The 20,928-nt window shown below is 38.1% G+C and overlaps 1 protein-coding gene across 1 annotated transcript in view; it reads right to left on the bottom strand.

Moving 5' to 3' along the window:
* Window positions 1–20,928, bottom strand: part of LOC121520341 (BMP/retinoic acid-inducible neural-specific protein 3-like) — a 53,658-nt gene that overhangs the window by 19,107 nt on the left and 13,623 nt on the right. The window contains exons 3-4 of the mRNA XM_041803736.1: window positions 16,404–16,606; window positions 4,453–4,661 (exon numbers count right to left, since the gene is read on the bottom strand). Of these exons, the coding sequence (XP_041659670.1) occupies window positions 4,453–4,661; window positions 16,404–16,606 (412 nt within the window). The remainder of the gene's footprint in view (window positions 1–4,452; window positions 4,662–16,403; window positions 16,607–20,928) is intronic.

Here is a 20,928-nt window from a genome sequence, read left to right as displayed (position 1 = left end):
TCTTGTTTTAAAAATATATCTGCTGAGAATAATACATTTCTAAGGACAAATTTGTCTCTTAAACCCTTGAATTTCTCATGTATTTATCTTATCAAGCTGTGCGGCTGATGGAGGAGACAGGAGTGTTTACAGCCTGAAGTTTCCGTGTTAAAACATTAAAAAGATAGATGTAAGCCTAATCATTTCCAAGAATAAGATACATTTGAAAAGGGGAAATATAAAATATCATTTTGAAAAGCTTTTCCTTTTCCCAGCTGGGCTCATATTCTCAATGGCCACTTTATTAGGTACACCTCGCTAGTACAGGGTTGGACTCCCTCGTGCCTCCAGAACTGCCTTAATTATTTGTGGCATAGTCTCAAAATCAGAAATGTTGGTCCATATTGGCATGACAGCATCACACAGTCGCTGCAGATTTAACGCTGTACATCCATGATGTGAATCTCCCGTTCCAACACATCCCAAAGATGCTCTGTTGGATTGAGATCTGGTGAACATGGAGGCCATTGAAGTACAGTGAACTCATTGTCATGTTCAATAAACAAGTTTGAGATGATCTGGGCTTTGTGACATGGTGCATTATTCTGCTGGAAGTAGCCATCAGAAGAATGGGTACACTGTGGTCATCAAAGAATGGACATGGTCAGCAACAATACTCAGGTAGGCTGTGGCTTTTAAATGAAGCTCCCCTGGTACCAAGGGGTCCAAAGCATGTCAAGAAAAAATCCTCCACACGATTGTTCCACCAGCAGCCTGACGAGTTGATACCGACCCTACCATCTGAATGTTGCAGCTGAAATTGAGGCTCATCAGACCAGGCAATTTTTTTTCTAATCCTCTAATTTCCAATTTTGGTGAGCCTGTGCAAATTGTAGCCTCAGTTCCCTGTTCTTAGCTGACAGGAGTGGCACCTGGTGTGGTCTTCTGCTGCTGTAGCCCGTCTGCTTCAAGGTTTGACGTGCTGTGCATTCAGAGATGGTATTATATCTTGGTTGTAACAAGTGGTTATTTGAGTTACTGTTGCCTCTCTGTCATCTCAAACCAGTGCGCCCATTCTCCTCTGACCTCTGACATCAACAAGGCATTTTCATCCACACATCTGCTGTTCACGGGATGTTTTCCCTTTTTTGGTTCATTCTCTGTAAACTCTAGAGATGATTGTTTGTTACATCCTCAGTAAATCAGCAGTTTCTGAAGTACTCAGATCAGCCTGCCTGGCACCAACAAACATGCCATGTTCAAAGTCACTTAAATCCCCTTCCTACCCTGCTCTGATGCTCCATTTGAACTTCAGCAAGTCGTCCTGACCACGTCGACATGCCTAAATGCACTGAGTTGCTGCCATGTGTTTGACTCATTAGCTATTTGTGTTAACAAGCAATGAAACAGGTGTACCTAATAAAGTGGCAGGTAAGTCTGTCAGGATGCGCAGTGCTTTATGAGATAATGCATGAGAAATTCAAAGCTGTAGGAGCCAAATTTGTCCATGCAAAATTAATCATTCTCAGTGGGTATCTGTTATCACAAGACTGAGCTAGCAACATATTTTTGTGTTTATATGTACTGTGAAATTTGCTGCCACTGTACGCTGGTGATAACGAGTGATTATCATGAACGATCGATGAACGAAAAGGTAAATGTAATCATTTCCATTATTCATAGCATGACTTTCACAAAACTGATGTTTATGGCCTTTTAAAACAAGATTTACTTTTTCCTTTTTGTATCTGCTTGCAAAGTTCTAAAACCAGCTGTCTGCAACCTTTCAAGCAGTTCTGACTGCTAGGACTTTAACTAGTGACGTTCTAAAACTGTATCGTTACAAATCTTTGGTATCAACTGGGCTTTATTCCTGGCTAAAAACAAAGAAGAAGAGGAAGAAGTGGACACAACAAAACAAGATCCACTACATGGATATGTAGAAGTACAGAACACCGGCTCCAAGTGTGTGTTTAAGTATTCTGCTCAGGCTCTATTACAACTTCCCATCTTGTGTTTGCATGAGCTAGTCAGGGGTCTTTTATTAAACTGCATGAATGGTGATTTCCTGCAAGTTACCACTGCATCCGCTACTTACAAGCAACTATTGGGGCTTTTCCATTACATGGCATGGCTCGGCTTGACTTGGCACGGCAGCCCAGCGCAGCAGGGGATTTGATTCCACCACAACTGAGCTACCCATTTGAGGGCACGTCTAGAGCTGGTGACACAGCACTTTAAGCCCTCCTCGATCTCTCTATACCGTCTGGTTTGAATGACTTTAAATCGTCTTAAAGCAAAAATCAAACTGTAGACCAACAGCGCTGCGAGCTGCTCTTTTTACATTCTGTCTCTCCCTCTCTCCTGTCTCTCTCTCCCTCTCTCCACGATCAGTAAACAAACAATAATTCATGCTTATCATCAACAGGAGAGAATTTTCCTGCATATAAGTTAAAGAATAGTCTTATTATTGCTTTGTGGGTCTCTAAAGAGCATAAAATGAACACAATCATGAGAACTGCATGCTTTACTAGCGCCAGAATAAATTAAAGACAGACTCTGTTATGGGCGAAATGTTTTGAACATCTTCAGCATTTTATTTTTTAAAAGTTTAGAATTCATTTGTCTATAAAAAGGGGAAAGGGTCAAACTTTTGTTCTTAGTAAGTGCAGAAAAATGTGTATGCCTGGATCTGTGCTTGGTCCTTCCTGATCTCACTCATCAGTGTGAGAAGCCGTGCACAACTATCAGACCGTAATATGAGCACAAAAATCTCAAGGTTTGGTCTTGTGTCATAAATATTTAGGTCATACAGTGAATGCTGACACCTCTGTAACAGAGTTATGGACAGCTGGAGCAGAGGCAGGGATAAAACGTATCTTCCCCATCTCCCCATGGAGTGAAAATCAATCATGGAGGGGTTATCAGTAGTAGAGGGGTAAACCCCCCAGTAAATCGGACCTCGCGAAGCACTTCAACATCAGTGCGGCGCGCTTGAAGGTGGGGCTGGCCTGCTTTGGCCCTATTTGAGCGCGGCTCAGCGCAGCCAAACTGGTGATGGAAATGCAAATCAGCACGGCTTGGTTTATCTCGGCGCAGCCAAAAGCCATAGTGGAAAAGCCCCATCTGTGTCACAGCACACTTTATAAATCATGAATATGATACAATGCATGGAAAGAAAAAGGTTTAATTTGCCTTTTACTTGTGTTGTATTTATTTTATCATCTCAAATCAGGAGTGCATCTTTGTTGTTTTGGTTTCCACTTCATCTAATGTTTAATACACCACAGGCTCTGCCAACTCTCACAGTTCTGATTATACTAGATAAAACACACTGAAAGCTGCACTTCTGTCAGTTATGACTTCTCAAGGCTTGTGTGTGGTCTTTGTTTTAAATGCATACATACATGGGCAGAGGTTTGTGTCAGTACTCTGTGTTTATTTTGTTTGTATTTTGCCCGTTCACTAGAAGCTTACAGATACACATCAAATGCTGTTATGAAATGAAACCAACAGTTCAGGCCGGCGCAACAAAACTCAAAGAAGAAGAAAACTTTGAAAATGGTGTAATCTTAAAGGAGCTTTGTGAGAAAATATTGCAAAATATTGAGTGAGTTATTCAAAACTACAAACATACAGTGCATTCAGGAATTATTCAGACCCCTTGACTTTTGTCAATTTTGTTATGTTGCAGCCTGATGATGTTTAACAGTAATGGTAGTAAATCCTGTTTACATTTCTTCTATTTTTCCTATTTCCAAGTAAATACTGTGTGTACTCCTCACTACATTCACTTTTAAGCTATCGTTATAGTTTGTGTCTAGATTAAAATTTGACACACAATCTGAGATTCTTTATTTTAAGGTACGACTCATTGTCACTGATGACACTGTGTATGATACTATAATATCATGAAAGGAGGAACATCTTCCTGTTACTTTCCACCATAATGAACGGCTGTTTTAAGACCTTAACCACCCCCAGGGCTTCTGTAAACAGGAGCAGCCAAAAACAGCACTGAATCGCGTTCTCCAAAGCTGCTTCAGTACACTCTCCAACACCGATCTGGGTCTCGGTGAAATCTATAAATAAAGATCAGATATCTCTGAAACTAAATAAAGATTTATGAATATAAAGGCCAAAATAGCAAAAACAGATCAATGTGCTCTGTTTTCCCAGGCTTCTTTGCTAGAACCCAAACATAGGGTTGTTTACATCTACTAACCCAAAAGTAATAAAATACTTAGACAACATAGAGGAGTACTGACTCACACTTGGCTTATTCTAAGCTGGTGATTCATATATGTGTTTTTATGCATGAAGACTGAAACATTTCCCACCTCATAATACTGAATTAATCTTTCAGTCAAGTTGTCTTTGTCTCTCCATGAGTCAGTGCTGGAGGCTAACAACCAAAATCCAGGGGAACAACAGATTTAGCTGCTGCTTTACGTCTTTTCATCATTTCCTTACCCGAATGGCAGTGGATGCGATCTGGAGGTGGTGCAGCCGTCGCAGGGTGCTCTCTCTGTCAGTGAAATAGGAAGCAGCCAGCTGGTGAAGGGCCTCCAGGGTCACCGTTCCCGTACTGTTTGAGCTCCTGTTGCTGCCTTCGACCCCAGAGGACGATGACTCTTGGCTGAGCTTCCTCTTGTCCACAAATATTGTCAAAGCCTCCTCCCCTGGTGACAGACAGGCAGAGAGCTTCATTAGCCCTGACTGAGCCGAGCTAATCACCTTTCATTAGTATCTTTTCAGATGGAAGAGAAAAGCGCAGCAGTGATTAAGTGCTGTGGGGGGACTGATGTCTTGGATGATTGGAGGAAAAGGCACAGACAAGGTCTATTAAACTCCTCAGAAAGCTCATTCAAGATCATCAATCAAAGCCCCTTCATTATTTTAATTATCTTCATTATATTTGCCAAAAAATACAGTAAAAATACAGCATATCTCAGGTCAGCACTGCTAATTCCGGAGACAAATAATTTACTTTTTACCCCAGCAAATGTCTGACAGTTGTTATATAACAGTCTCAAATTCAAAACAGTTTTTTTCATAATATTTCAACTTCTGTTCAGTTAGGCAAAGAATAACATTTTCACATCTGTTTAATCCATCAGCTTTTTCCAGTGTTAACTAACAAAGTGTTAGCATATGTTCAAAAGTAATACACACACACACACACACACACAAAAACACATCTCAAAAAACTAGGGACGCAGCAAAAAAACACTGAAAATACTTTTGAAAAACAGCTGAGGGAACCTTTTTCAACTAATAACATTCATTGGCAACAGGTCAGTACCATGACTGTAAAAAAAGGGGAATTCCAGAGAGGCAGAGTCTCTCAGACGTAAAGAAGCACAGGGGTTCACTAATCTGGTGAAAATCTACGTGTGCAAATTGTGGTGCAATTTCAGAAAAATTTTTTACAAACTTTTAATACCTCATCATGTCATATCATTAAAAGATTTCACAAGGGACAAGACCTAAAGGTCAATATTAAATGCTTGTGATCACTGCATGGACTCGCATGTTAAAGCTGTATTGTGCAAAGAAGAACTCAGAAATATGTCTATCTTCTCTGAGACAAAGCTCATTTAAAATGGACTGAGGCAAAATGGAAAACTGTTCTGTGGTCAGGTACAGTAAATCCAAATGTGAAATTCAGACATTGTGTCCTGCAGACTGAGAAGAAGAGGGACCATCCAGCTTGTTATCAGAAGACAATTCAGAAACCTGCCGCTCTGATGGTATGGGGTTACATTACTGCCTATGGTGTGGACAGCTTACACATCTGGAAAGACACTATAAAGGATAAAGACGTTTTCGAGAAACATATGCTCCCACCCAGACAATGTCTCTTAAAGGGAAGTCCTTGCATGTTTTAGAAAGTCAAAGCTAAACCACCGCATCCATCACAACAGCATGGCCTCACAGTAGAAGAGTCTGGGTGCTGAACTATTAGTCCTGTCTTTACTTTTTTGAGATGTGTTGCATCAAATTTAAGGAGAATTTTTTCATGAAATAGTAAAATGTCTCAATTCAACATCTGATATGTTTTTTATGTTCTGTTGTGTAAAATATGGGTTTATGAGATTTGTAAATCTTTACATTCTGATTTTATTTACACCATACACAGCAATTTTTACCTCTGCCAAGGAGGTTATGAGATCAGCAGGGTTTGTTTATTAGTTAGTTTTTTTTTTTTTTTAGCAACATAACTCAAAAAGTTATGGATGGATTTCGATGAAATTTTCAGGAAATGTCAGAAATGGCAAAAGGAAGAACTGATTAGATTTTGGGAGTGATCTGGATCATTGTCTGGATCCATGAATTTTGAAGGATTCTGTACTATTGGGAGATAGGGCTAATGTTGGAGGTCTGCACTCTCCGAGTGCTTTTCTAGTTGGAATTGGGGTTGTTGGGATTTCGATTAAAAATCCCATTTAGTCTACACTTCAAACAAAGATTGAGACTTAAAGTTATTTTTCTGTGCTTTCAAACAGAGATGGTAAACAGCAGCTGAAATGTGCTTTTCTCTGAGGAAAACCCTCTGCCAGCTTGTTATTGTTATTTTTGTCATCATCACTTTTTTTATAGACGTCTTTTTCTTTGTTATCGTAATGTTTTGTCATCAGTTTCATTTTCGTCAACATTTTGTTGTTTTTTTTTGTTGACGTCATCATTTTCATGATCGCTGTCATTTTCATCATCATCATCCTTTTTGTCGTCATCATTGTTGGCATTGTCAATTTGTTGTCATTTCTTCGCCGTCATTTTTGTTGTCATCATTTTCATCTATGTAATTTTTGTTGTAGGTTCAATTTTTTCCGTTTTCATCAGTGTCATTTTCGTTTATGCAGTGGCGTAAAGTGCAGTGGCATGGTGTGTCTGGCAGACTGTACATAGAAATTAATGGGGGTGATCATTTGGATACGCGCCAAACGGCACTGGCCACCGTTAGCTAGAAGGCGGCGGAAATCTCAGGCTAACCTACTGTTTTATCAGGGTGTACTATATTGAGTGCCACTTGTTGCATGATACCAGCATACGGGCGTCACATCTGTAGTTTCACATTATTTCTAGTCTTAGCGAGGCAGTTGCAGAGAAATTTCTCTAAGTTTTTGCTAATTCTGTCCTGTAAGTAGTTTTTTTTCTGAGCAGACCTCACAATGCTTACTCTTAACAGTAAAATGTAACACTTGTTAATCCTTTTGTTGTTGTTGTTTGTTGACGTAGTTTTTCTTTATGCAGACAGGCACAGTGGTAGCTCTTAGGGGTCCACAATCACGCCGGTGTGATTTCATCATGCACTACTTTTGTCACATGACAGCATTGAAACAAAGACACATTTTGCATTGCAATCACTTCGTGCAGAAAGCATGGTCTTTAATCTTTCTTTCAGGTTTTGTTTGATGTCAATAGGCCAAGTAAAAAATGAAAAAATGATCATTTTAATTTGATTTGAAAAATAATGTTACACATAGGGGAAAGTGGACCATGCTGTACAGAACTGGCATTTTTCTTAATTTCAACATATTGTAATTTCTTTTTAAAAATGACAACATATTGTTTTGAATAACAATTTTTAAAAATCCATTTTTGAGGGGTGTTGTGTTTTTGGAGGCCCTATATCTAATACGGTACATTAAACTTAAAAAATATATAATTTTCATTTTGTAAAGTTGAAGTAGTGCCGAAAAAGATTAAACCAAACATGAGCATAGTATACATTTCCTTAGTGGTTTATTTTGTCAAAAGAAAATTAACAAAATAGCCAGTGGACCTCTAAGGGTTAACGTTGGTCTGTATCATAATCAGCTGAAAAGCCTCATAGGTGCTTCAATGATTTATGTGATATGTGATATGTGATATTTATGTGATATTATGCCCCCAATTTGTCAGTATGATTTCTTTGATGTCATTGTAATTATCAAAATTTAAGTATTAACCAGATGTTATATTCATTATTCTATTTGCAACATGAAACTTAGCAGTATGATACAGCTCCATGTGGGCCTCCCACACTGACCATGATGTCAGAGAAAAGATGGCTGCTGTGCGAATACAGTCAATAAGAGGATGAATTGTTGATATAAAAGCCTGTCCTTAAACATAAGACACTAAACAGCTGTAACCTTTCAATGTTACCCCCAGAGACACTGTGTGAAATTGCAGCGTTATGATATGGGTTATTGAATTTGCAGAAAATAGTTTGCTCAATGTCCCCAGTATGGCTGATACAAACCCGGTCATAAAGAGCCAAATTATAATTTTTCATAGAAAAGGCTGACTTAAGTGCATCTTAAAGTACTGAGTGTTTACTGCGCCGTAGGTTCTCTTTAGCGAACCGTCACAAAATTTAATCATCCCTCACTCTAACAGCATGTGAAGGCCATTTTGTCAATACACAACTCATTGGCTCTCATCCCAAACTTCTTCTTGCCACAAGCACTTAGTGGCTGTCTCTTCAAATAAGGAGACATCTGTAGCTGTGACAGCCCCTCCATACTGTACTGAGGAGAGGGACTTACAGTAAATGCACAAGCAAACAGCAATGTCTTCTCTTACACAGCTCTCAGTGCAATAAGAACCAGCACCTGACATCTTTTTTTCTCTATCAGGCAAAAAAAAGAACAGTTTTAGGTCTTTTTTTCTTAAAGATACTATATGGTTAAATCTGCAAAACTTAAATCTGAGAGGACATAAATCTATCCACCCAAAGCTCATAAATTTGCCAAAAGAATAAACAATTAGAACGTCCTGGAGCTGCTAATGTAAGTTGGGCAGACATCTGGCAATTATTTCAAAGCTGTACCTTATAATTGCATCAACTTTTATTTATTAATTTTTAATTTATTCATTTGAAAGGGACAGTGTTATTAATCAAACAAATGTAAATGTACCCGAGTTAGCCAAGAGGCTAATTTTCATTGGTAGTCCCTTTGCCAGATGTTATTAGGCATCATAGAATAAATATAACATACAACAGTAAAAATAATTAATAATGATTATATGAACATTTAAAGCATGATTCACAAGATTTAAACATATTGTTTAGAGTTTTAATTTCTGTGTATCTCTGTGACTTATTGTGTTATTATTGAAGACATCACCATGCACACTTTCAATTCATATAGTTCACACATTTCTCTCTTTCCCTCTTCGTTCAGTTTATTAGTCTGATATTTAATCTAGCTGACAACACTGTGCTGGGATGTGAACACTTTTTGTGGCTTTCAGGGACGGATTGGTGAATAACACGTTAAATGCATTTATTGTACCATTACAACTTTACACACAATGCTCAGATTATCTCCAGATTCCTCAGCAATATCTGCATGTTTACCCATCTCCCATCCTTCTCTCCCCCTGTTCTCTCTCTTTCATCATCTAACCACTACTGCTTCTTTATTGCTCTGTTTATCATCTGCAGATGTCCATCTGTCTGAATGGAGCGCATGAAAGCACGGTGTAAGATCCCACGATAATGGTGTGCTAATTAAGCGGTTGTGTGATCACACAAAGACAAACAAACATACTCTTATTAGATGTCTGTTTTTGAGAGATCACTAGAGATGCACTGATGATTTGTGGGTTTCATGACTTCTTTTGGAGTAAGACTTCAACGTTTTCTCTCACGTTTGACAGTGAAGCAGATCAAAGTTTGTCTAACTAGTCACTTCCTTTGCCCTGTAAAAAATATCTCTTAGGTGATTGAGCAGCTAGATATCAGATGCGCCGGCATACCTACACACATTACAGATAAACACTGATAACTGATGTCTGTTCATGCCTCATTATTTGGCCAAGAGCCAATTTTTGTGATAAGGGCTTACTGTACAATGGCTGATACCAATGTAAAAGCGATGCATCTGTGCATCCCTAGAAATTACTTAAGGCATAAACATCTTATTGTTTTGGAAACATCAGAAGAAACAGAGTTATGTCAATATCTCTCCTGCTCTCACTGACGGCAGCATGAGTGTGTGCTGTTATGTCCATGTGCCGCTTCAGCCGGAGAGTGAATAGAGAACGGGACATTGCGCTAATCTGAATCTCATATCCTGGCCTGATATCCATATTCAATCCAACATTTAGCTGTTCTTTGTGTGAGGCTGTACCCAGTCAGGTAATTTTTTAAAGGGCACTTTCTTTACGATCCCCAGAGGGATAAGCAGTTCTCCCATCTCTTGGGGATCAACAAGTGGAAAACTGATCATTTCATTTCATCAAAATATTTACAGAATTAAGGTCCCCCATGAAATCAGCTTTTTTTAGTCATTATTCAAAGCAGTTCCTGTCTGCAGTGCCACAGAGGGACATGTCACAGCCACTCTGTGTGACCCCAAAAAGGGATAAGCCGTATAGAAAATGGATGGATGGACTTTCTTTGTACAGGGCAGAAGTTCTAAAGCCCATTTAGCCAACTTGCTGCTAGTTTTGTCATGGCAGCCACCAAATTTTAACCCTCTGGGACAGGCGTTGTTAGTTACGACAAGAAAAGACAAGTTAAATAACTCTTGAACCATAAATTTGAAGCCACTTACTTTTTCCCCTCTGAAAGTCCTCTGTTGTGTCATTCAAATGACCTTTGCAGGTCTTACAGAAGCATTTCTAGCTAGCCAGGAACTTGGGTGACTTTCCAAAGGTCTTTAAAGATTAAATCCATACCAGGACTTCCATATTGAATGTCTTTTATCCATTATTTCATCCATTTTCAATCGCCTCTGCTGCTAGCTTAGCATTAGCCACAATCTAAAGTACCCATAACAGGTGTCACATGGGGTGTGGCAACCAATGGCAGGCTGTTCTGTCAACACCTTATGCTTTGTCAGACAACGCCTGAGCAAACACTTTGAAACTGGAGGAGAGAGGCTGAACCAAGGTTAGAATAGTTTGGGATTTTTCTTTTTTTTTTCTGTATCATTTTCACTTTCTGAGTTCAATTTCAGTGTAGTTTCAATTAGTTTTTACTGCTGGTTTGTTAGTTTAGTTTTTACTTTGCAAAAAAAGCTTCGCTTTAATTTAGTTTTTATTAGGTGTAGTTTTTCCAAGATACATGTCAGGGCTGAGTGAACATCATACATTTTTAAAAACATATTCAAACAGGCTACTCCTCACTTATCATTTAATTTATTGAAACATTATGTTTGAATACAACTCCAGACATAATTACCACTGTGTGAAGTCTTAACCAATCAAATCATGTAGTTTTACACTCTCCAGACTTGGGTGTAGGTGCCAGTGAGTATGGTTGTGTCAAAGACTCAAATTAAGGATATTTTGTCTCTATTTGTATTTTGTTTTAGTTAGCTTTGTTGTAAGCACACTATGCAGTTTAGGTTTGTTTTAGTTTTTTGGTAAAACTTAATTTATATTTAGTTTCAGCCAACTACAATGATTTTCAAATTTCAGTTTTAGTTATTTAGTTAGTTTTAGTTATACTATAATAACCTTGGCCTGAAAGACTCATAATTATTTTTTAGCCTTTATAGTCCCATAATGTTTTAAAATTCAAGTGACATTACTGCAGCCCACATATTCTTAAAGCCCAGGCTGTCCTGAACAAAATGAGATTTATAGCTTGACTGTGAACCACAGGATTGATGTTTATCAAGCTCTTTCAGACAAAAAACTCAGATACACAATGGTTAAAAAGAAAAAGCCTAATAACGCAGTGGCAAATACTGGAGATGCAAATTGCTGCAGTTCTTGGCTCAAGACAATCAATTTCTGCAGCAGTCAGTGTCAAACTCCATACAGAACAACATAGAAGCTCTGAACCTGTGACCTGACTCATTGAATGTTGCTGTTATTACAGGCATCAAACTTCATGTGGAAAGATCAGGTGTGAAGCAATTCATATTCACAGCAAACACTGACACTGGCTGTAAGACAAGGAGGATGTGGAACTGTTTGATCAGTGAGGGTTTCTGTCAGCCTGGCTCTGCTCTCTCTAGTGTGAAACATGCAGAAGATGGGGCTCAGTCTAAACTGTTTATGCTCTGCTAAATGCACATCTTTTATTACGTGCCACCATTGTTGGTGGCTGCTAGGTAGGTGCGGCTGAAAGGGAAAGTTATTTATGGCATAAATGCTGCCTTGTGTGTGCTGCAATCAAACATTTAAACAGGGTATGAAGGTCTTGGAATCACTGTGTTATAGCAGAAGTATACTGTTAGTGTTGTAAAAGTTCACACTTAAAATAAACTCAATGACAGTTTATTACACACAGCTGAAAATGAACCAGTCCATATCCACAGTTCATGATTTAAAGCACTGAACTAAGATCAACTGAGTTCATTCCAGAATTTTAAATCATGAAATGTGAGCATGAACTGCTAAGCTTCAACGTGAACTATGCTCATATTTTGTTTGGTTGTTTTGGAAAATAAATTGATAAGTTCATAGCTCACCAACAACATGAGTGCATTCAAGATAAATGCTCATTTAACGTCTCATGCACAACACTGAGACTGGTAACATCTATACTGGTTTACTTCCCAACACCAGTCTGAAGTTAACCCAGCCAAACGCTGGATCACAGGGGAGTGAAGTCACATTGGTTTGGTAGGTGTGGCCAATGTTAGCAGTTTTAGCATGGCGAGCTTTTGGCCATCCCTGCTGGTGAACATCTACAAGCTTGAGCTGAATGTGGTAATACATATCGATATGCAACTGTAACCTGACACAGCCTATGCAATCTTATCTCATTTACTACTGCAAAATGTGTCCAGGCAGCACTAGGGTACTAGATGCTAGAGATGTAAATCAATGTCTTCCAACATCTCAAAATCTGTCACCATAAGATTTTGATTCAAAATATGAGCCTCTGATCGACATCAGACTATTTCATGCACCAAAATAGTTTTGGCAGTTCAATTTCTGAAAAGTGTATTTGATAAAAAAAATCTCAAAGACATTTAAGACCTGAGTTCCACTACAGTACCATTTTAATGGGTATTTGAGTTCAAACATGTTGATTCTATAACAGCAAACATTTTGTGTCCCAAACATAATTTCCTTTTATATAATCTGTTAACTCCAAAGTAATATGTACTTTTTCTGCAACCTTTTATAATCATGATCAAGTTTTTTGGCCTTATTTACCTTTTCACACCCATTCACCCTACACTCACACACTGATGGCAAAGACTAATATGTAGAGTGGCCATCAGTATAACCTAATCCAGCTCATATGTGGGATTGCACAATATTATCAGTGTGATATTGGTATCTGCAGATATTAGTTAGGCTGAAAATGTTGACCTATATCTACTGTAAATATTTGTATGTAAAAATAAGTTTGTGGAATTTTACTATGTCAGCTGAAGTATCTTTCTTTGTTCATCCTCATTCCCTAAACTTTAACTGCTTCTTTGTTCACTTTAAATGATCCTGAATTTTTACGTCTAAACTAAATTGATATATCTGAATATATATTGGCAAAAATTCATTGGAAATGCTGGCATATAGCAGGCCTGCCCAAGGAGGTGAATGGGTCTTCCCCAGTTGTGATTTAGTGACATATTAATGCATGTGTGTTGGATTAGTAGCATTGATGCTAGTCTTGAAAAGTGTGTCAAGCAACGATTGGATTCTGATGTTCAAATAGCGTATCAACGCCACTCTTGAACCCCTTTTCCATCACTGTTTCTCTCCATTTTTCCAATTTTTGTCCACTTTTTAACCACTTTTCAAAATTTCCTGCCCATATTTTGCCCATTATTGCCTTCCATAACCCATATTTACTTCTTTTAACCCATTTTTGCCACTTTATAACCTCTTTCCACCATTTTACACTCATTTTTTGCCCCCCTTTTTTTATTTCTATTTACCATTTATGCTCTCCTTTTTCTAATTATTTCATTATTTTTCCCTTTAAGTTATTTCAGTTCCCTTTTTTCCCCTTTAATCTCTGGCATTCTGACATTTTTGCACATTATATCTTAGCTATGAAGTCTGACATCACTTTCCAAATATTTTAGTCAATTTGCCCATCTACATTGTTACCTGGAACTAAAAAAAAGTAATTTGGGTTTAAGAAAAGGGGTTTACATTTAGAATTACACCACGTTGTACTATAGCAAAGTTAAATTAAGTTAATCTTTTAGTTTCTTTGGCAAGAGTGGTTATCATTCAGGTTAAATATAAAATATGGTAATCACAGACTGACTTTATAACGGACCATGATTTTGCTGACCTACATGGGTCCCCCATTTGGCTGGGCCCCAGAAAGCTCTCCCCTTTATCCTCCCTTATGGGTGGTGCATATAGGATATTGACTTCAATCTCATACTGAGCATACCAAATCTATATACATTTACATGCAACTGACACACCAGTCGGAGCAATTTGGAGTTAAGTGTCTTGGGGACACATTAACATAAACAAAACTGTGCAATAACCTTGAACAACAACTCACTTTATGGTAGATGACTCTGTACTATAATTATGTATTTATTGTATTTACAATAACCTATTACTAATTTTTTACCACACAGGTAAATGTCACCCCCATATCCATATGTATGCACACAGTATTTTTGTAAATATAGCATAACTATAACCATGCTCAACAGCTTCAGCTACCTCATGTTCATCACTCAGCTGCAAAAACTTCACTCATGTATATAGTAATAGTCTCTATCATCTAGCACCCTTTGCGCCTTTCATTCTTTTGTTTGTATATATAAGTTGAATGTTTAATGTTCATAGTGTACTGTATATTCTTTTGTACTAAGAGAGCAAAGTTCCTCGTATGTGCACACATACCTGGCCAATAAAGCTGATTCTGATTCTGACTGTAGGAGCTGGGGATCAAACCCACAACTCTACCTCTGCTGATCCACAGTAGACCCCCCAGGGCAGTAAAGCCAAAGACGCCTCATTAACCTTAGCTACAGTCAGTCTACCTTGAATGTGGCAGGTCGCTGTTAGAGCTTGTGCATAATCTATCGGTTTTACATCAGTGTTGCCTGATAGCTCTGTTTACTAACTACGTCATCTGCCAAATGATGAGGCATAAACAGATATCAGTTACCTTTTGTCCAGTCAGTTGTATGACTTCTAAAGGAGGCTTCATACAGGGAAGAAGAAGTGGCCAGTTAGACAAACTCTGACATGTTTTCATGGTTACACATGAGAGAAAATGATGGCAGTGTAGGAGTCATACACCAAAACAAGTGATGAAAAAACACAGGTATCAGCAGTGTCATCATCTAAGCTTTTTTGTTTAACATCTGTATCGATTGGTGCATCTCTAAAAATAATAGTAATTTGATTAAGTGAGTAACACCTCTGGTGCTGACAGGTGAAGTTCAGGATGACTGTTGTGCAGACTAAATGCACACATCCCTCATCCTTCCTTTAGAAAAATGATGATATAATATTGTGACAATACTGCTCATCCCTTCTTTTACTGTTTGACAGACCTGTCAAAAATCTTGCTTTGTTTTGTATCTTTCCACCTCCCCCTGCTCTACATAATGTTTTGTGACTTTTTGGCGAAATCACTGAAAGATAGCTGCCATATGTCCCTGGCTGCTTGAGGTCCATGTCAGATAAAATTATAAACCAAGGTCATACTAAGAAATTTGCTTTCAACAGACATCTGTTTCAGTTGGATCAACTTTTAATACCTACATCTTAAGCACTGTGTGAATGTCTTTTAACAGCGAGAGATCAAAAGATGTTCAAGGTGAAACAGAAGAGTTAGACCCTTGTATTAAAAAAAAATAAATCTGTGTTATCTGAGGAGTTTGTAGAGTCCGCTGTCAGAGCAGAAGACTGAATCCATGCCTTTATGATGGTGGATTACCGAACACTGAATCAAAATGGTTTAAGAAGCTTAATTCCTCAGCCTAAATGATAATGCCATATGTTTACTGTCAGTTATTGGCCAGTTACTGCTTCTGTTGGCACACAAAACCTCAAAGTAATCCTGAATTGTAAGGTACATTGCCAATAGTGTTTTTAACTGAATTAGCTATTGGAAATCTCTTCAAGTCGTCTATTTTCTTACAGAAAACACTTTTCAGACAGCCACTTTCACTCATAAAGATTCTTTGTGCCATTTATTTAAAGAAGGAACAGATGAAATAAGCCGACTGCATTCAAAGTTTAGTGTTGTACAAAAGAGACAAAGCTCCATTTAGGGGAGCATGCTATACTGTGCCAAACAAAGATATTAAATCTGCCTTTCGCTGCCTTCTCCAATTAGTTTTTGTACACTAAACCAGAGCAATTGATGTGTTTTTAAGCCAAAGAACACTGATCCAGAAAAAATTATTACATGCTTTGTTGTTTGTAAAGCAACAGACGGTAAAATCGGTGCCCCATGTGCTATGGAGAAAAAAAATCATATTAGAAGCTGCGTGAATGAGGCTTGCTTTGAAGCTCTGTATGCTGTACTGTACCTCCCAGAGTGGCCGAGAGGAGGAAGTGGGTGCCATATTTCTTGATTAGACTCTCTGTGATTGTCTGGAGGGTTGGACGCCTCCCCAGCTGCCGGATGGTGTGCATGAAGTCCGGGTCGAGTGGAAGAGCGAGGCCTCCGCTGCCACTGAGACTGTCCCGCTTCTCCACCGCCAGGCTGTTGACCTTCCATCGACCAAACTCCCTGAAAACACAACGACACACACACGCAGATTTTTGCTGACTTTGTTTAGCTGTTGGTGTTTAAGGCCCTTAGGCAGCTGTTTAACAAGCTGTGTTGAAAGCAAATGTGAGTTACATATGTTGAGGTGGGAATTCCATACAGCATGCTAACTACACTCATCAAAAACATACATCACAAACACATGATGAAGATTTAATGTTCTGGCCCATCAAGGGCTTCAATAATGAGCCTCTGGTGTATAAAAAACACATGCAACCACCTCAACGTACATAAATGTGACGAGAGTAATCTTTAATAAGGCTTTCTAAATGTTTAATACTTTTCACACTAAGACTAAAACCTTAGCTTAGTTCATCCACCCATCCATCCATCCATCCATCCATCCATGCATCCAGCCAAAAAATTGACTGAATGTAATATTTGTATTTCATGGTACTGTGTGTAATTTATTTAACCTAGTAGAAATCTGGGGAAAAACCTGGTGGTGTTAGAGTTATAAATTTTTAATAAGCCTTTAATTCATATATAGGGTGGATCCCGTCCACAGACTCCACCATCTTGGATTTGTATCTTGCATGTTTCTACCTTACAAACATACTAACTTAGGTACATTGGCTTATGTAGTAATATTAATTATGTAGCTAGCAAAGCTGTGTTAGCTTTAGCTAAACCTGTTGGAAAGTCTGGTATAAATTATGTGGAAGTTTTGAGCCGTCAACGTGAATTTCTCGCTAGAGTTTCGCTTCTCCTATTGTCCCTGAACGCATCTCTCACAGCAGAGCACTCGCTCTCTCTCTCTCCCCTCCGCACATGCACGTTTTTGTAACAGTGGCGAGAGAAGGAAAGGAGAGGAAGGTAATCAGAGCAGCGTGGCGAGTCAGCGGAGAGCTCTGTTCACATACGGACGAGAAACAGCGCTGGATCTGCAGCGTTGAGCAGTTGTTCAACTTTGAAACGGAAGAGGTCGAACTCAGGCGGTAATCGTTAAAATACGCCGCAAGATGACTCTTAGATAACAGTGGTAGTAACACAAAGACATGAGCACAGTGTTGTTAAAAAGGATTTAAAAATCTCATAAAGACATTTAACCCAGAATATGTGATTTGCCTGGGTGTGAACCTTTTGCTGAAAACTCCCTGCAAGAGTTACAAAGAAGACGGCCCAGCAGCGGACAAATGTGATCCACTTCTTCACAACTACGGAGCCTTACCTCAGCCTAACATCAACCTAAAACATCGACAACACAGAGTTAAAATGTTCCTGCCGCCAAACAAGCTTTTATTCACCCATGATCACACAAGACAGTTTCTTGAATAAGGTCTTAAGACGCTACCGTATTATGGACTTGTCAGAAACTGCTCCAGCGTCCATCAGCACAGATAATGGACTAATATAGTCACAGCTGTGAGCCTGAATGGTGGACTAGAATGCAGGGTTTTGGCCTCTGGCTGCATGCAGGATTGGTGAGTTTTGTGTAGGTTTGCTTCACCCTTAATGAGGAAAATAATTATTTTAATTATTATTATTATTATTTCCATACACTGTAAAAGACAGAGCATTTCATGATTTATGTATTTTTGATCTATTAGTAAATGATTGATTGAAGTCCTTTTCAAAATTAAACTGCTCAATTTGACTTAATATTGATTTTTACCCTTTCTGCATACAATTTTATTAAATATCCAATAGAAAAGTCTATTTTTATCACCAAACTAGTGTCATTTGGGGCTGAATTAAACATTATACAGCTGCTGAGAGGCCATTTCAAAATATTGCGATATATATCGTGTATCGGGATATAGCAAAAATATATCAGGATATCAATTTTAGGCCAGAATGCCCAGCTCTAATTCAGATTATATATTAATTTATCTATCTATTTGGGGTGGGAATCACTTGTTGCCCCACGATACAATATTATCACGAGCATAGGTCACATTTCAATTATTCAATTATAATTATTGTGATTTAAATATCTTGTGATACATTAAGTATTGCGATATCATACATTGCAACTTATTGCGATCTTTACCATTTTTTTTTACTGTTTAGCTGATTTAGCATTAGCCTTGCCCTCGTCAGCTATTGCTACCTCTAGGTGGTACAGAGTGAGGTGAGCCCTCATGTTTGTCGTATATCCGCAGCATTTTATTTTCATCTATCCATCTATCTATTATTTGCATACACTTCATATTAACCCATTTTACTCTAAGATAAGATGTGCATAAATTCATAAAATAAACTTCCTTATCACATCAACAAAAAATTTGCTACTGGCCCAAAAACATTATTGAGCATTACTAGCGATTAGCCCATTTAAATGGATTGTAAAGCAGCACATCACACACAGCTGTCACAAAGGACAAGCGTATTTCCTAAAAAATGCTCATGACCCAGTTGACCACATAGATGAATGCAAGGTGAAACTGCAACTATAACTATGGCCCAGCACTGACTTCAGCTGCTGCAGCACAGCTATCCTCCTCATCTGATTGGCCATGAGCACCCTCAAGCTTTGTAGGAATTCTCAGTGATTAAAATAATAAATTGAAATCAGCAGAAAAGAGGCTAATTAACGGACTTAATCACTAGCACATCTTAGTTGAACAGTGATGTGTTAGAAGATGGCTCTGTAAAATGACTATTTGGTGAATTTAAACTAAATGTTATATTTTCAAATGTAACAACAAGGAAAGGAAAACTCTAAACTTGGATGATTCAGTTGTTTGGGGGGAATTTTTTTTTCCCCGTGAAATGAAATGAAATAGGTTTAATTAGCTTTAAACCTTTTAGCTCAAGCTTTACTCAGCTTCTGTTAAAATGTATTGTCTCTTTATCCAGTGGTACTGGAAAAGTGCAAACCTATACACATATATATATATAGGGTATTGATCACACAGCCTCAGTTAATTTGATGATCAAAAGTAATGCAAATTGCTGGAGCTTGAAAAGACTAAAGACCTCCTTTAAAAGTTGCTGAGAGAGTCTGAAATGCATCAACATAATAAATTCATTATTATGGCGGTGGTCTAATGAATTTGTTAAGCACTGTATATGGTAATACAAACTGAATTTGTCCAATTTTAACAGTATGCAGGAGTTAACCTGTAATTTTTGATCATTAAAAAGAAGAAATTGCCTAAAACTAGGTGCCTAGGACTTCGATTATTATAACTGTGGTATAGAAACAAATATCATTAAAACTGTATCAAATATGCTACACGGACAAACCCCACAGTTTACACAGATAGCAGCACTTTGTCATTTTTTCAGTCTTACATATTCAAGTGTTTTGTGGCAAAAGCGTGACTTCATAAAAGCAGTGATGTGTTCATTAGAAATAAACATCTCAAATGAAATGGTCTAAAAGTTGCAGTAATGGGAGTCATCATGCAGGCTGAGTCTCTATCTTTGTCCATGGGTGCATTTGACCTTGTTTTTTTCCACTGCCTTAGCACAGAAGCTCGACATTTCAACCATTTATTCAGCACTTTTACCTTTCCGTTGTGAATGTTCACTTAATTTGTTTTGATACACTATAATTGCAGAAAAGGTTGTAGCTGAAAATAAAGGCTTTTAAACCCCCATTAGAAAGAAAATGACCTTTTTCAAAGATGATCTGAAATTACAGAAATAACTTCTAGGATGTTCCCAAGAAGAAGTAAAATTGCTATGTTCACACATAGGCCATTTTTCTCCTACATCACACAAGAAGCGAAAAGCTTCAGTTATAATGTTGGGTTGGAGGTTTGAAGTGATGAGCAACTGAAAAGCAAGAGAGAGAAAAATCTGAAGGAATATTTTCTCACAGATTTCAAGACCAATTTCTGAACCTAAAGAAAAAAAGCTCACACAACTTGGGCCAATTCTCAAGCTTGAAAGTTGGTTAACAGGAGCACATGTATATCTGTAGCACAAAACCTTCCTAATAGGACATTACATTTTTATTTTATTGTGCAATACGAATGTAAGCACATGGAAATAACAGCTCAGTGTTTGAGTACTGACCTTGGTTAGCATCATGTGTCGTCCAGTCTGAGTTTATGCTAGGCATTTTTGTCCCCAGCCAATATGACAGTTCTTCAGAATTCCTGCCATACGTTAATAGAGATGTTCCAATTCCATTTTTTCCTTCCCAATAATGATTCCGATTCCAGAGTGTTGGGTATCAGCCGATACAAAGTACTGATCAAATACCAGTGCAAACTGTCTGGACCTACTGTGCTGAGTAAAACTGGCATATTATCTTAGTCCTACAGTAAAAATGGCTCAACAAATAAGTAGATAAGTACAAATAAGTAGAATAATGATCCCTCTGTGAT

Source organism: Cheilinus undulatus, linkage group 13, assembly GCF_018320785.1.
Source record: "Cheilinus undulatus linkage group 13, ASM1832078v1, whole genome shotgun sequence".
Taxonomy (NCBI): Eukaryota; Metazoa; Chordata; class Actinopteri; order Labriformes; family Labridae; genus Cheilinus; species Cheilinus undulatus.
This window is presented reverse-complemented; position numbering and strand designations above follow the sequence as displayed.